This window comes from Diadema antillarum, unplaced genomic scaffold (genome assembly GCF_040938485.1).
Source record: "Diadema antillarum isolate AM-2024a unplaced genomic scaffold, OU_Dant_1.0 scf00000050, whole genome shotgun sequence".
Taxonomy (NCBI): domain Eukaryota; kingdom Metazoa; phylum Echinodermata; class Echinoidea; order Diadematoida; family Diadematidae; genus Diadema; species Diadema antillarum.
Genome location: NW_027270939.1, coordinates 267,271 through 285,000, shown reverse-complemented (window position 1 = coordinate 285,000; position 17,730 = coordinate 267,271). Strand labels below are relative to the sequence as shown.

Genomic DNA, 17,730 nt, shown 5'->3' with positions numbered 1-17,730 from the left:
ACCTACACTTAACATTGTAGTTACTCAAACCCACAAACCACGGCTACAAACTTACAGAAACTAGTTATTTGTATGTTTTTGTGCGTGTGTGTCCACATTTACATCTACTTTGGTTCAGGTTGTAGGTTATGTTGAAGTGGCGCTGACAGGCAATTCAAGTACTGGGTCAAGTCATAGGGCTTCCACTTGAATCAATTGCTCCATTTTCCCGCGAGCGGGATAGATCCGGAAAACTCTCCCCAGCTGTCAGTGGGGTGCCCGAAACAAATTCTTGGCAAAGGACATTTTCATGCTTACAGCATGGAGCTAGCCGTAATTTCTTTCCGTACACAATTTAGTGGACCTTCTTGCAGGAGACGCCATATGGCATCAGTGCGCCGTGCCATTCAAATACATCACCGTATAAATATTGAAATGTGAGGTGAGTATCACGTAATGGGGGCATAAAACCCAATAATATTTACTTTTCATACAAATATATATCAACAAAATCTGTCATATTCTGTCGTTGATGGTTTCATTAACTTTTACTTAACTCGTAAATCAGCACAACTACAAGAAATTCGCGAAGAAGAAACAACGTTTTTTTTAAGATCGATACTAAAAAAAAAATGACACAATCAAATTGATACGTTGTGTGAGTACGGGAGACTCTTTATATTACAATCATTTCAGATACTACATACAATATTCGGTTGTCAAAATGCTGATTCTTTTTCATCGCATCTTGAGATAAAAGAGGTGGTTTCAACACTCCCTTGCACTTTTTTAAGGTGGCTTTACCGACATATGCGCCGTACTTAATGTCAGACACTTTGTGCGTTCATCACTCGCTTAATCATTTACATTTTCTCTCTCCTTTCGTAACAATACAAACAAAGTACTTATATGATGATCAGAACTGAGCGCTGGCTTCATCACTACACGCTGGTTCTGAAATCAAACAAACAAAACCATGATGTGTAAACTACAACGCTTGTAAATCAAGATTTTACGTATCGCCATCAACCTGTACAAAACAGCACCCAACTCATCCGTGGCATTTCTGTAATACTTCTCGTTATGGCGATGTTTAATTACATTTCATTAAATACATAATATCAAGTAGTATTTTTTGAACAATTCATCACAAAAAGTGAATGTCAAGACCGGGCGGTTCTGGGAAGTGCGCAAACCTTGCTAAGTTCCAAATCGATTAGAACCTGTTGCGTAGGCAGATGCCATTGAAACTGCTCGATTATTGAATGGGGAATAGCTGTGATGACAATCAAATGGGTAAGTGGAAGACTATTCACTTTTGATTAATGCTTTATCAAGATAAGAGAGCTGGCATACTTTCATTCCATTATCTACACGATAAAAAGGCTCTATACTTGAATTTGAACCTCATTTCAACTGAAACTAACTCAAAATTAATGAATGGAAGCTCTGCTGTAGCACACGGTACACAACTGCCGAAAGAACAATTATTCTTCCATCTACTTCCCTTGTATTACTTCTAAAATGTAAGATGGCACAGAACAAAAAACAAACAAACATAACATTGTCTCAACAGGTGTCATTGATAGACGTATGTGTCTTTGCCATAGGAGCACATTTGTTTTACCTAGGTATACTCTACTGTTCACTCTTCGTCTCTTCTTTATTCTGTACATGAGTAATATTTTGTCACATAGTGTCTTCCATCGATAACGCTAATTCAAGGCCTACGTGGCGAAGATCATGAACTCGTGTGCCACCGGGACAAATTGCTCACAGTCCATGCACTGGACCAGAGATATACCCCCCTACCCCTCCACCTCCGAAAAAAAGGAAGCTTTTTCGCAGCTGTTTTTAGCAAAATAAGACACAAGTAAAGCTGTGCGATTGAGATATTCTGGGCGCTGTGTCGGAATTGATATCCATAATTGCGCGAGGTGTTGTGACTTTACCCCCCCCCCCCCCATTATCACTTGACTAATACCCACTATCATGATGTATTAGAATACACAGTACATCACCACGTCGAGTTTACTATGTTCTTCTGTGTGAGACATGAGACATAAGAGGACATGATGTTAAAAAGTTACAGCCAATATGGTGTGACCTCTCACAATGATACATGTCTTACGTCATATCCATACTTATAGAGGTAACTGAGCCCCCTTTTTTGCTGGCTTTAGAAACTAAAACAAAAACGTCTGTAGACAAGAAAGAGGTAAGCCCTACAGGAACCTGTGTGTCCTGCACATTAACACGATTAACGTACGGGGCGTTCAAAATGTGCGAAAGGGCAAATACACGGTAATCAGTGAAATATTTAACATAGTAGTCCACTAGCATCACAGACTTTTAGGTTTCTCAGTATTGCATCACGGCGACTTTCTCCCATGATAATCATGGTGCTGTGGTAAAGAAAAGCGACACCAATTTTGCTCATAGAAAGCATACAAAGCGATCATGTGTGATCGGAAACTACATCTCATTTGGCTAAAAATATACAGGAAGACCGCACAGCTTAAAGAGAACAACTGAGGGGGAAACGAACCCTAAAATGGCTCCCCGCCAACTTCTACCACTGATGCTATAGTTTTGACAGGGACCTTGTGTTGTAGACGCGGTGGAGATGCAAACTAATCCTTACAGACAATGTCAAAAGGGACAAGAAAAGCAAATTGGATACTTTTAAAGATATCTTCGAAGAAGTCCAAGGCTTTGATAATGGCCAGATCGATATCAAGCTAAGTAATCCCAGGCTAATTTTGACAATGGGCATCGATCAAGCAATAAGATGCAAGGATTCTTCCGAATGACATTAACTGTTCTGTACCATGAGCGGGTCATTAGCGATATCGGGGCAACTAATGGGCCAACTCCGACGGTCCAGGGAGATCAATACCGGGCCATCGCGGCATTAGCAGGTACATTGTTGTTCGTGTTGAGTGACGCGTTAGCAAAGGTACGTATTGTTTACTCTCTGCGATACGTGGAGGTGATGAGTACATAAAGCGCAACTTTTCTCTTCGACCGAAAACGCCGTGCTATACGAAACAGCAAACCAATACAGAGACATCTACACTGTTAAGATGCTATGTAATTAATTTTGCTTTGTTTTCCCTCCTCTATCCATCTTTCAGCGGTTGATGGCGAAAAGATCTGGTCATTAACGTATATTCGCAACTTTTTTGGGGGTGGGGGTGGGGATTGTATGTCGAGTCTGATCTGTTAGGTCTTGGGAGTTCATGTAGATCAATAAATCAATCAAAATCAATCAATCAAAATGAGAAAGAGAAGTACATCATTGCCTAACTCTAGAGTAGACTATTTCCTTCTAAACATGAATTGATTCTTGTGCGACATTCAGTTACGTTGAACATGGCAATACCCTTCATGTATTGATAGATCTGCCGGCGGATATTGTACTCGGCAGCATGACAGATATTTCACACGGCCACAGCCATAATGCAAGAGCTGCCTACCAAAATTGAGATGTATTGAAGAAGCGCAAGTATACTTTAAAGCAAAACCATAAGTATAGTCTTTATCAATTAGTTTCCCTGTCGAATACAAGGAGATGTTCGACACGGACACATTGCACGGGTCCATGATGTGACAAGTTGAACAACTCTAAAAAGTTTCTTTCCCTCCCCTCCGGATCTTTATCACTTATCACTAGGATGACATCTTGCGCACTATACGCATCACTCTGTTATCTCATACAACGATCTACATCCGTGCTTTCTCCTCCCCCTCTTTGCCAGTGAGTGCCGCCGCGAGGAGACGGCTGCTTTGGCGTAGAGGACTCGGTGGGACGGCATTACGCCGGATGGACGGAAGGAATTGAACAAAAAGCCTAAAATATTGCAAACCACGAATATGAAGAGAGAGAATCAGGGACATGAGAGGAAATAATAAAGAGACCGCCATCTTACCGCTGGGTTTCGATCTTTTTTTCGTCGGCGATGCCGAAAGATGGTAATCCACCTCGATCGGAAATGGAAAGGGTCGATCCAGAGAGGATCATTACCTAATTGCATTCAAGCTCGCCACGAGCCGAAACATATTTGTAGGTCTGTAACCCAAGATAGCGACTTTCGGAGCACTTTCTCTCTACTCTCTCTTACTGGTGCAGAGTCCAGAAGATCCAAATTAAGTGGAGAAGAGGAGGGGGTTAACCAGGAGATACGCAATCCTCCTTCCCCCCCCCCCACCAAAACGATAACAATGAAAAAAGATAAAGTTATACTATTGTTAAATATCATCTCTATGAATTATTTCACTTCTGTCGTCTTCATATCTCACCAAAGTGTCACTTGAAGTTGATATCACTCTGTAAAATATCATCCAAGTTTGGATTCATCACAAATTTGGTTGCAAAAGCAGGCGCGGGTATTGCTAAGCAGGAGTTGGTGTTGCTATGCAGTACTAGAGTGTTATAGATCAATATTGTTCATACTAGGGTGTGAATGTGAGAACCATTGTAATTTTAATCGTCAGTGGATTATCCACTTGTCACACTCATGAGGCATACTGATAGATTCGCAATAATACGTAAATATTGCCTTTTCATCTCAACTTGTCTTTTCTTTGAGAGAACACTGCATGATATTTTTTTTTAATCTCTTCAGCTAGAACACGAACAATGAATATAGACCCGCTACACTACAGTAACAGCGTGTTCACCGATGGATATCATTACCATGATTACCATACTTCGCTTCAGAATCAACACAGACGGAAATTGATCGCAATGTCCCTCAGCCATGTAAAAATCCTGTATCTCAAACGACATAGATCTATCTTTCGCCTCGCTGCAGGCTGCAGGCACTGTCAGCGCTATGCCTCGACCTTACAGTCACCCCAACCAGCACCATATTTAACATTTCGTGCTGAAAGAAGTGAACGAAAATAAGAGTCATTGTCACTCGCAGTCTCATGGCAGAATGCGTTGACGGGCAGATTTTATCGAGAAACATACAAGAAACAGACAAGACGTAACATTCCTTTCGTAATCGTGAGCCCGCGATCTCACTCTGCGTCTGAAGAAAGCCAAACTCTTTCATCTCTAATAAATATATCAAATCAAAAGTTTGCAACATCCGTTTGTATGGACAAAATTGCACATTTACTCATTATTCTCATTATATTCCACAGTACCAACACTTCAATGCCAAATCCATAGCGCTCTGGTGTCATCATGTTAAATCATAAAATAACAGGTAGATCAAAAACACTGAATGTCAATGCACAGCTGCAATCCCATTGTATCATTTACTCATTCAGTATTAGTTTAAGAGGTTAGAGGAACAGGGAAACGGGTTGGTATACTTTGTGTGTTTTGTTAAATGGGGCGCAGTGTGACATAACTTCCGGACCGTCTAGCCATGTGTACACCACAAATCACTAGAAAGGAAGATGATGTTTCCCCGGAATGTCAGTAAAAGATGTCAAGATTTTCCCTCTTTGTCGCTGTTCACAATGTTTCCTATAATCATGGTTTAGCCCTACCACTTGCCTATATCCAGAGCTTATCACTGATGCCGTGTCTTTTATGTCAAAATGTTTTCTTTCTTCTGCAGTAACCCTTTACATAGAGCCAGAATGGCTGAGCAGTGTAGCACATAAAAATATATGACTGATTGAAATATATATATAGAAAATATTACCGCCAAACGCAATTGGAAGATTGAAATGTTCACTTTTGTCATATTCTGACGACTCTATACTTCTCTAACAACGTATGCATATTGTAGGAGCTCATGGGAGATTTGTTCATTTTTTGTTGTTGGAATTTCCCAGTTTGCAGGCAATTATTCACACAAATTCAACCTAAAGCAATCTGTGAGTGTTTTGAGACTGCTACAATGCAGAGACATCTCAAACGGAGAGTAGTCCAAGGGTGTTCAAAACAAACAAATAAACAAACAAACAAACAAACAAACAGACAAGCTTGACCTCCGAATAAACTATACCTATTTCACTTGTAGTCTAGATTTGTGTAAACATAATTTCCAAGAATATCCTTCCACCGGTGTTTTCATATCATTATTATTATCATTTTTATGACTTGCCACCAATTTCACATAATTGATACCATTTACACTAGACATCTTTTTTTTTTAAATATTCCCTCAAATTTTCTTGTTTGGACACGTCAGACCTATATCACAAACGTGCTTACGTCCCGTTTCCTATAATCAAGCTTTACTGTAAATCATATCCCATGCCAGATCGAGAAAAGTACAATTATACCGATTAACAATTAATCAGTAACATTTGCTTTCGTGTAACTTTGACAATTCATTTTACGTTCTTTTCAGGTTAATTGCACATTTCTAAATCAATGATATTAACAATACCGATTTCAACGTTTTCCCAAGTCCTTCTCCTCTTCTCCTCTTACAGGGAAAAGAAGACAAAATATAGATATATTAATCATTGATTAATCAAGTAATGAACATGGTTTGACAGAGTCGATGAAAGTCAAATGATAAAAACGGCTGAAAAGTAAGAGGCAATGAATAAAGGTATAAATCGAAATACAAGGAAAATTTAGATGAAAAGGTGTAAACGTCAACGAAAACAAACTCCATTCCATTAGCATCAACAATAATTCATTTCATTTCCCGTTTTAAAGTCAAACCTTTGAGAGTATCATCAGAACAGATATTTTGTGCAAAGGGATGGACAAGCATGTCTCAATATGAGATTGACAATTACATTAGAACAGTTGATACGACTATCGACGACGTTTTGCTTTTCGAATAATTTTACCCCGGCACTTGCAGAAAACAGTACAAAATTTAACTTCAGCAGCTCGATACTACTAGAAAGAAGAATATCTACAACCATGAATTGCAGATAGACTTCGCATGTCCCGTCAGCATAAGATGAATACTGGCGAGAATTTCCGTCACCTTCAATGTGATTCAATACTTCTAGTGCGTATGATTCCTATGATTTCGTGTTTGCAGTTCTTACATACGTCCACTCTTGAACAAAATGTACAAAAATATTTCCAATCTAAGTGTTTATATACATCTGAAATGACTATACATCCGAAATAAATAGGCCATTGCAAATAACTTAGAATAAAAATCAAAGTACCAAGATTTTTCTTGGACGCTCAGAAACGCCACGGTAATGGCTTCGCTAAAGTGGCGAAGTTAGTGCATTGCCGTTCGAGTCAGGATGAGTAATGGTTGCCACGGAAACAGGCGGTGTGGCATCCTTCTTGACGTCCGCTGAGGGTGTATCCTCGCTGGCGTTCTTGTTGATGATGACCAGCGAGGTGTCTTTGACTAGTTTCTGCGTATGTTCCACTGAGTTCTCCACGCTGCTGCGGTGATCGGAATTGGACGGCCTGGGGGACTTGTTGAGACCGTTGGCCTGTCGCTCACGCAGCCGCTCCTGGCGACTGGTGTTGCTCATGGCTGTCTGGTCATCGCTGCTGTCCGCCTGGCGCATGGACATTCCTCGGCACTTGTAGCACAGCAAGATCGTCTTGAAGGCATTCCTGAAGCTCTTATTCTGTGCGTAGATGATCGGGTTGAGAGCGCTGTTGATATAGCCCAGCCACACAGCCACGTCGAAGAGCGGGACGGGAATGCAGTGGCAGAACGGTTCTATGATGTTCAGTATGAAGAACAGAAGCCAACAGCAGATGAAGACGCCGACAATGATGGCTAACGTCTTCGTTGCCTTCCGTTCACGGCGCATAGAACCTTGCGACTTCTTGTCCATGCCCTGAATGCGCTGTCCCGTATTGTTGTATGCTGCAATTTGACGCGCTTGTCGACGCGCCACGACGAAAATGCGCGCGTAGGTGTATCCGATAATGAAAGTCGGAATGAAAAAAGATATAATTGATGACCCTAGCGCGTACCATCGACTTAACGTTAGAACACAAAAAGTAGGATTATTGTATGCATTTTCGAATTCCTCCTCTGACAGTTCCTTGTCTTTGTGCAGACCCAAATTGACAGGCAACACGCTTATCAGAAACGACACCACCCAGACAGCTACTATAAGGATAATGGCGTTTTTTGCGTTCACTCGCTGATAGTAACTAAATGGTGACGTGATGGCCCAGTATCTATCCACAGATATAATACACAAGTTGAGAATAGACGCTGTGCACAGGAGAATATCGATAGATATGTAAATATTGCAAAACGTGAGGCCGAACGGCCAGTAGCCCAGGACGATGAATGTCGCATTGAAGTCCATGACAAAGAGAGCCACCATTAAGTCGGCTATCGCCAGGGACACGATAAAATAGTTTGTTACCGTGCGCAGCTTGCGAAAAATGAGTACCGACGAGATCACGAGTACGTTTCCCGCGATAGCGAGCATAACGATGAAATAGAGGATGATAGCGATGACGATCACGGCGCCTAGCGAGTAACCGCCTGCGTTCTCGGGGCTGTCCGTGACGTTGGATGCCATAGTTGTAGACATTTTGGCTCCTCTTTCTTTATTCTTTCCCCAACGGAGGTATTGCAGCTGAATATATTCCACGAAAACGTAAGAGACGGCATACGACCTACATCATCACGGACGCGATTAGCAAGCTGTAGAAAAATCGAACTTGAGACAGGTCGCGACCAGCAAGTAGGCAAACGAGCTCCCTCCTGACGACCTTTTGTAACACACCTTTATCCTTCTGCTTTTCTTTTTTATCCGGCACGTGAGTGATATCCGCACAGGTGAGAGCTATTAAGGCCCAATGAAATGGGGTCACCTGGCTGCCTAGGCATTCATATTTCCATACATTTCTCTGACACTAATGGTTGAATTGCCCGCGGCACAAAACTTTCGCTCCATTCCGAAATCGAATTACGCTGGCATAAATTCGGCGGGGTCTGAAAAATATTCATTTGCGGAAAATACCTGGAAGAGATGACGCTAAGGATACTGAAGAGAGTGAAGCATTCAGTACCCCATGTACCCTCCTTACGGAATGGACTGTCTGTTCCCTTGTGAATAGGACTGCCACTTTCAACCACGTCCCCACAGTCGCTCTCTTAGATGCCTTCACACCTGCACTGTAGTCTTTTTTCAAAAAAATTCCAATACATATCCACTTTTCCAATTATACAAATCCACCAGTTGGGCAACGCTTTAGATTTTCCTTTTTGCGATTTCTGAAAGTCAACCAGCTGCGAGGTAAGACCTACGGGTCTGTGGAATAGATCTCCCGCCGCGTTTTCTCCCAGTCACAGCGAAGACGAAGGCGAAGCGTCCCAGGTTCCCCACAGCAACGGACCGATACAGACGGCTTGGTATTAAAGTGGGGGGTACACTGAACGATCGCTCCTATTTACGCTTTTACGCAACACTGTTATGGAAGTTCAACTAGTAAAGTGCGTCACTCGGGGCTTAGACTCTCGCCCCTCGCTGAATAACCCTGTCCTTTCCAAAGTCCCTGACAATGGTGAAGGGGTATTGACAGGTGTATTGTTGCAGTGGTACCGTTGTGTACATCTGTCTCTCGGAGAGCGCGCCCTTCAATAGAGCTCTGGAAGAGGGTTCATGGAAGTGCTTGAAAGCCGGTAATACCATCCGCAAATGAGGGCAGTTATATGCATTCACCAACGGGAAGGGCACGATTGGCTGATGTTTGCGAGCATTTCTCTCAGCAGAGAAGTATAGAAGGCAAAACGAATAAATGTCAATTTAATCCAGTACTTACATGCCAAGTCTTGTAATAGTGGTCCAGTATATCCTTTTTTCTGCTATAAGTTTGCGATAAGAATCTGAATTATCGGAAGCGTTGATTTTGCTGTGTGTTTTTTATGGCGAAATCCAAACCCACTCGTCTATTTTTCTCGTACACTTTTATAGGCTTTGATTGCTCGGTGACGACATGTAATGCGACTCATCAGCAAACAGAGGAAATAAACACCGGTCCGATAATTGGCGCCGACTGCTCTTTTCCGCTAAGTAATTCATGCGACGTGAATTCGGCATTCGCGGCCTCCGTGACGGTCGTGCGAGGGGCAGGCCGTTGTCAAACTTCTCTCTGCTGTTAAGATTACTGCTCGTGGTTTATATCCGATTTAGGTTTGGAAAAAAAAAAAGAGATTCGTTGAATAGCGATAACTGTTCGCGTGTGAAGATTGCGAAAATTTATTCTGGCTTCTCTCAGCATCTGTTTTTTCCCCACCGTTGTAGATTCGAAGAAGAGTATGTAATTCGTATGAGATATTATTTAATCAGCTCATGAAAAACGCTTATTCCAGTACATCGCTAGACATATTCGAGAGTACTGTGAGCGTGCGAAGCGCTTTAAGTATCCCCATCAGCACAGTGTACACATCCGGCATTAATGACAGGCTAAGGAAGAAGTGTATGGGTGCCAGCAAATCCCACCATATCCCCGGAAAGATCAGGCCAGGCTCGCCCAGTAGTTCCGCCGGTGCGAAGTAAAACCTGCGTGCTACGATAGATCTTACTTTTGGCAGCCTGTGGTTTGCACAATCTCGGCACCGACTTAACAAATTGTGTCTTTTTCCTGTCAGCGAAATCACAACTGCAATAATTTCCTCGCGGATTCTTAGTCGCACGAGATGACCAGGTTCGACCGATGTGTGTAATATTCTCCGAGGAGACTAACGATGCGCTTCTTTCTTAAATATCCAAGGGACGAAAACTGTTGGCGAGCAGACAGCCGCACCGCCTCGGTCAGAGTCATTCGTGTTAATGGGTGGCTCGTCGAGATTCGTTGTCCGTTTTGTGAACTTCAGGGCCGCGACGCGAGGCGAGTGTTTGCTCCGAAGTGCGTGTCGCTTGAAGTGTTGAGGAGCTGTTGTTGTTTCGTTTCCCTGGATCGTTTATCTCGGTTGCACAATGGGAACATCAGAGGGAAGAGACTGAAAGAGAGAGAGAGGAGGAAGGAGCGAGATGGGTAGAGAGGGGGAGATATAGTGAGAAAGGGGAAACAAAGAACAAAATCGATATATCTATAACTATGACATACTATAACATCATAATATGCAGTAGGACGTATAGACAGTATGGAAGGCTGAATAAGTCAGTTCGGAGTTTACAGCTCATGTGCACGTTGGTACAAATGACCTTTCCATTTTTTTCTCAGTTGGCTAGGCTCTTCACTCGTTTTTCAAAGCGACGCAATGCATAAAAATTCATATATATATATATATATATACAGAATATATATATATATATATATATATATATATACAGTATATATATATATATACAGTATATATATATATATATATTATATATATATATACATGTACATATATGTATATATATATATATATATATATATATATATATATAAGTTGCCCGACTTGACACCCATAGAATCAGTATGTTCAAACAAAAATAAACATGCAAAGCAGGTGACCAGCATGGTCCGTCAATTAACATTTTGGGGAAGCATCCATTGAATCTTATGCATCGTATTGAATGCACTACCAAACTGTTTCTATTCAGATTGCCAAATACAAGGCTTTCTGTCAGGTGGATGTACTGACAAGCACCATTGATAAGGATAACATGAATAATCATAGATATCTTATCTCAGTGAATTAAAAAAAATGCATGTTCGTACAATCAGTTACCTTTTTCTGCTCATGCACAAACTGGAACTCCGAACTGGCTTATCACATGGATAGAACAGCCAAGCATTTTCTGCAACTCATTCGATCAGGCTAAGAAAGTTTCATTCGTGAATGGCAAGTAGCAATTTGCCTTGAGCTCAGGACAAAACTAACAGTGTGCATATTCATGAAGCAATTTGGCCAATGGCAGTTCATTACGGAGAGGGGGTGGGGGGGGGGGGTAAAAACTTGCATTTGTTGGGTGACAGCAACCTGTTCTGTTTGTGTTGTTGTTCTTGTTGTTGGTTGTGTGTGTATAGAGATTCAAGCAGAATAGCTTTGGCCATGACTACGATATCTTTTGGCAAAATTGACTTCGACGGCCATTAGCAAAATGATATTGATTACTGGAAAGAGAGGCGACGCGGCCGATGTAGCATAAGAGTAGGGACTCCACTGCGCTTCTTGAGAGAATCTTCAATTGTTCGCATTACAAAAATAAATGACTTGTTTCTATTGCTCCTTCGGGTATCAATTTACCGCCCCCTCTTCTCTGTCATCATTTTGTCTTTCTATCTAGCTGTTTATCGAGATATCTGTCTTTTTATTCCCCATTAAAGATATTTCGAATCTATGAGTTACTGTATTGCGCAAACAAGAAATACCGAACCATGTACACCCACCCACTCACACATACGCGCACACACACACACACACACACTCACACACATAAATATCAAATCAAATTTGTTAAACTGTGATAGTAAATGTCTGAAAAGGTGACAAAAGTGAGCAAGATAATTATGGTTAACGAGCAGGCTAGGCATGGAAACATTTAAAAAAAGTGGAGCGTCACTGAAATCTTGCGGTCTACATAAGATTGAAAATGATTACAAAGGATTTAATCATAGATGAATGTCAAAAATAGTGGACATACCTTCTAAAATGGTCTTGTCACCTTTTTATCCACTATTCCTTTGGCTTCTGCTGATGTATCGGGAGATAATCTGACCTCGCCGGACACCTACAACACAAAGAGACATTGATCACATGTTAAATAATGTAATGCATATGCAATATCTAAGTCTGTTATTTACCTGTTAGAAATTAGCTGTGTGGTTTTTTTTTTTATTCATGCAATGCCTAATCAAAGCTAATGATAATTGATATAATCATTATACATTATATTTATGATACGAACTAAAGACAAGGTAAAGAAATAACTCTGAACATTCTATAAATTGATTCGAATTCATTTCCACTCTGTGTTCACAAAGACAATGAAACAAATATAGGCCTAACTGAATTGCAGTGATTATTACAATGCAATGAGATTTCGTTTTTCATGACGCAAATGATAGTCAAAACGTATACTCAATTAACAAAAGGTAATACAAAATAGAAACTATAAGAAATTAAAAGCGCAGGTTGTATTTCCTAGACCTCCGAAACCTGGACATGTGACAAAACATGTACAAATGATTTAAAGGAGACCTCCGGATGATTTTTCAGATTTTTACATTTGAACAACTATAAATTAGTTGTACTGAGGACAGAGTTTCAGAATTTGCGATAATAGGGATGAAGAATAAGAATATTTTCAAAATTTAGAACAAATTGCAATGAAACAGGATGATGACACGGCAGAGTCATCGTAAGAATGCATGAGTTGGGGCTCCAGGAAACAGAACAAAAGAATAAGGCATGCATAGATTATACACAGGTGAACTCGCAAGCAAGCGGTATTGTAATGGAATTACACTGCTACATTTCTGAAATATGTGAACCTCCTATGTCATCATCCTTGTTCAGTGTAATTTGTTTAAGGTTTTTCAAAGTGTTGTTTCTCTGCTCAAGAACCACAATAAATTCCACAAATCTATACATGGAGTTGTCGATTTATGTACTGCATGATGTGAAATTATGAAAATCGTCTGGAATGTCCCTTCAAGTTGAAACATGAAGTTCCGCTTATGAGAAAGAGAAAGGAGGCGAGAGTAGGAAATAAACGGAATAGGCAAGAAAAGTTGAGTTGGGAGGTGAAAGAAGAGATTTGGAGAGAGTGGGGGATCGAACAGGAAGATAATATGAAACAGAATATCGTAGCAGTAATCTATTTCTGAACAAAGTTACTTCCACGAGTGGGGGACTGGGTAGTTGCTAGAGCACGTAGTTAATTATCACTGTCGATAACACTGGTCATTTTGATAAAGCGTATATTCATTCCTTTCTCAAGAAATTATGCTAGAACGTTCAAGTAAGCTGAAACCAGATTGCTGGAACTCGTAAGATTTTATACAGCGTGACTGTCATCTGGCGCTGAATAACATGGATGGGATGAACAGGGATATTCACAATTTCACATGGACCAGAAACATCGAGATTATTACACATTTTAAAGAAAGAATCTATATAATATATATATATATATATATATATATATATATATATATATATATATATATATATATTATATATATATATATATGTTTTGGCTATGTAAGCTAAAGTACATTCATCGACGCTGAAATGGCTACATTGTGTGTGACTGGAACATGAGAATATTGACTTGAGAAATCAGATTAATCATTATTTCCATTCTTAGAACTCTACTCCTTATACCGTATACCAGCGACATTCTCGTCTCGTAAAGTTCTGCCATCTTGAAAATTTGTAACATTCTCACAACGAGCAGGAGGGCAGAATTGGCAAAAGTTCTTTCGGACAGATCAGACAAGAAGGATTATCTTGTTTAGGGTGTAAGCTTCATTGTTTTATCTATAAATCTCTACCGACACTGTTATAATAATGAATTCCTTCTTAAGGAAATTTGTGACCAGTGGCATCAGAAAACAGTGACACAATTCTCTCTTATCATTTATCAAACTCCAGGTTCTTTTATATTGTTGGTAATTTTGATAAAGCGATTATCTTGATACGGATCTTACTCGCAGATAATTGATCTGATATCCTGCTTCTAACCATCGTGATCAGAAAGCAAAATGTTTATTTTTCTACTTCATGTTAGCATCGCGTCCCACAACAAATCCAGCCTTCTCAGCCCGCAAGGACAAATGTATGACTGAACACGATTCAGATGCAAAGATGTAAATTTCGGAGGACACCTTTTCTTTTTCTACTTTTTTTCAAATCCACCTAAGGATATCTCTCAAAGTCTCGGGTTAATGCAAAGTCTTTACAGCACGTGATTTTAAAAGCGACTGTGTCTGACGTCAGTGGAATCTTTAAATCTACTTAGTATGCCAAGATGCTCTCCATTCTGTTCCTTCAAACTTCGTTCTCTTTATTTGGGCATCTTTCTTCGAGGTAACTTCCTCCAGATGCGTTGATTCCAAACCAGATCACGGCCCAACATAGCAGGGATGGCGGGACTAATTTGCCAATATCGCCTTTAGGTTGTATAATTTTTGTTTACCAGCACCACACGCTCTCTCATCGGCATTACGGCAGGCTATAAGGGCGCACCGAATGCCTTAAACAAACTCTCTTCATCTACCAGCGAGGACACACCGAAGAGAAATTTTCTTTGGTGTTAAGAATTAAGCAATTAGCGCTGGATCCACAAGCGATCTTCCAGCAGTATGCTTAGCAACCGACTCGACCTATTCTTCCGGCAGTGAAGAGGCCCATATTGAGTTTTTTAGTGTTTAACAGAGTAACCGCGACACATTGTAAAGTCAAAACAACACATGGGAAGGTATTAGAATTGCTTAGTGCGCTTTAGACTGCGAACAAGACTCACAGCAATGTGTGAATCAGCGACAAATGTGTCATGTTACAGTAGTCACGTCTTTATTTCTTCGGTATCGTTGATATTCTTGTTGATGATGGTGATGGTGGTGGTGGTGGTGTTGGTGGAGGGATAAAGTTAGTTTGGTGGCAAAGCAAGAACATGATCTCACGTGGCAAATTTGAACTTGATTTACATCATTTTGTCCGCAATTTCCGAGTTTGGGAGATGTCGATACTGCGGAAGAGAGCGCGGCGAGTGCACACGGCTCTCTGACACATTTTTCCGCCATTCTCTAATCACAGCAAATTGAGACCATGATACGCGTAATTGGTACGGACTGATCAGTCATTAGCGTGCCTTCTTGTCCACGTGGCTGCTATAATTGTCAGCGAAGCCCCGTCGACATTCACTGATCAATTTCTACCCCTCCCCTTCGACAGAGAAGCACCCCAAACGAAACACGGCAAAAGTACAAGACAGTACTCTGATCTCGGAGTATACAACAGCCATAGTTCGGCATCACTCACACTTCGTCACGTACTTCATACACGAATCTTAATATCACTTGGGCATAATTATATTGAAAGAACCCCTCTTTAAGGCGTTTGGTCAATTGTCAGAGGATCTTGTGGTCAAGATAACAAGATTAACGTCACTTTTGTCCGTAGTAATCAAAATTAACTGATGAAATTTTAGAGAAGGCACGGACAGGAATCATCAGCACAATCCGTCAGTGGAAAGAATAATTAGATTTATAGTCTTTGCGATTCTCTTTTCGACAACATATCTTATTCCTGAAAGTGCAAGTCCACACCATATTATAGTTGGCCATATCAAGAGAGTTTAACCAAAAAGACTGCTGAATATTTTTGATGAAAATCGGGCCTGGTGAAAAGAAACCTAACTTGTTGCACGCATATACGCTTATAACACCCCTGGAGATGTTTCACATTATTCACATAACCTCCCATCCTCACCGCTGAAAAACAAACAAACAAACTTATATGATGCAAAATGTTGTAATCAGTCAGTTTACAAATCAGATTAAGTTCAACAACTTTCTTTTTTCATATAATCACCTAACTAAACGAATGAAACGGCATTCTTTTTTTGTGGAGAGGAAATTAGCTTGATTTAGGCACGAAATTGATTAGGACGGCATACATACAGTCACTTTCAGGCAGATAACTTCAAATAGAATAAGACGGCAATATCAATTTACATAAGTGCGTACCTACACACATATAACCTTGTGCATTTGCATTCATCTGATATTTCTATACCCATTTGTGTCTTTGTACACTTATATTAATCGTAAAGTATATAGCAAGGTCATACATAAGATATTGGAGGCACTTAATCTTACGCTGATCATACAGTACTGTAGTACTACATTTTATTTTGAACAAAATGTTCTCCCATAGGTTGTACATGTGTTACTACTATACGGCCACGTATATGCAACGCAGAGGGCATAAAATGTTACATTAATTCTGAGATTCCTGAAGTGTTGTGGAGTTCATACGTTTATAGGTCCCGTGACGTCTCCTGCTCACGCAACAATTTCCATGATTTCTTTTCTTCCGCTTTAGGTTTTCTAGTATTGGGGTGTACCACCTCATGTCTCGTCTCTGTTACATTATTTTGTTCACCTGGCAGCCTGTTTGCCCAATATACGCTTCTGAACAGATCCAACTTGTCCATAAACACCTGCGTTGCCATGGAAACGGATTGTCGTCTGTGTTTGAAACTGAAGTTGCTGGTATTCGCAGCGGACAATGTCAAGGCAGCCGGATGTTTGATGTTTTTCTATCTGGTGGCTTTTTTTCCCCTAGTAACTATCGTCACCTCTTCTTTACCCGGGAGGTTCCTTCTCAAAATATCACATTTCCCTCTCAAAATCGTCGATGGGACGAGCAAGAAAATAACTTTAACTCACTGCGTGTTTCCCTCCGGCCCCCATCGCTATTATTCATACCGTGGCATAAATGCAAATGGTTATCAGAAGGTACAAAGGACCCTACAATCTTTTACACGTGTACTTGAATCAGGTACGTACAGCAAGCATTGCCACGTGTGTAGTGCACAAGGCTCGAGTTATCTATAAACATACGTTTTTACTTTTTTGAGTATTTCACTATGATTTATTGGTACAATGACAGAAGTGTATAATATCATTTCTTATCTAAATGAACGTGAATGACAGTTTTGCTCAGATGTCATTTTCCTTCTTTTTTGAGTTATATCTTCTTATAAGTCCTTATCGTAAATTCATGTCGTACACGTGACGAAATTGAATCTGTTCTCACACTGTATGTGGTCAACCGGTCCGACACACACTCCAATACAATTTTCTGTACATTTCCTTGTGAATCTCAGATATATGCCTCGGCATTGCTTTTGTATGACTTCTCTGGAAGCATT

General features: G+C 40.5%; 1 protein-coding gene across 1 annotated transcript; it reads right to left on the bottom strand.

Annotated features, from left to right (window-relative positions):
- Positions 1-5,879: 5,879 nt before the first annotated feature.
- Positions 5,880-9,207, bottom strand: LOC139715542 (D(1) dopamine receptor-like). The gene has a single exon (XM_071627107.1). It carries the CDS (start codon positions 8,437-8,439, stop codon positions 7,132-7,134), a length of 1,308 nt encoding a protein of 435 aa, XP_071483208.1. The 5' UTR covers positions 8,440-9,207; the 3' UTR covers positions 5,880-7,131.
- Positions 9,208-17,730: the final 8,523 nt, after the last annotated feature.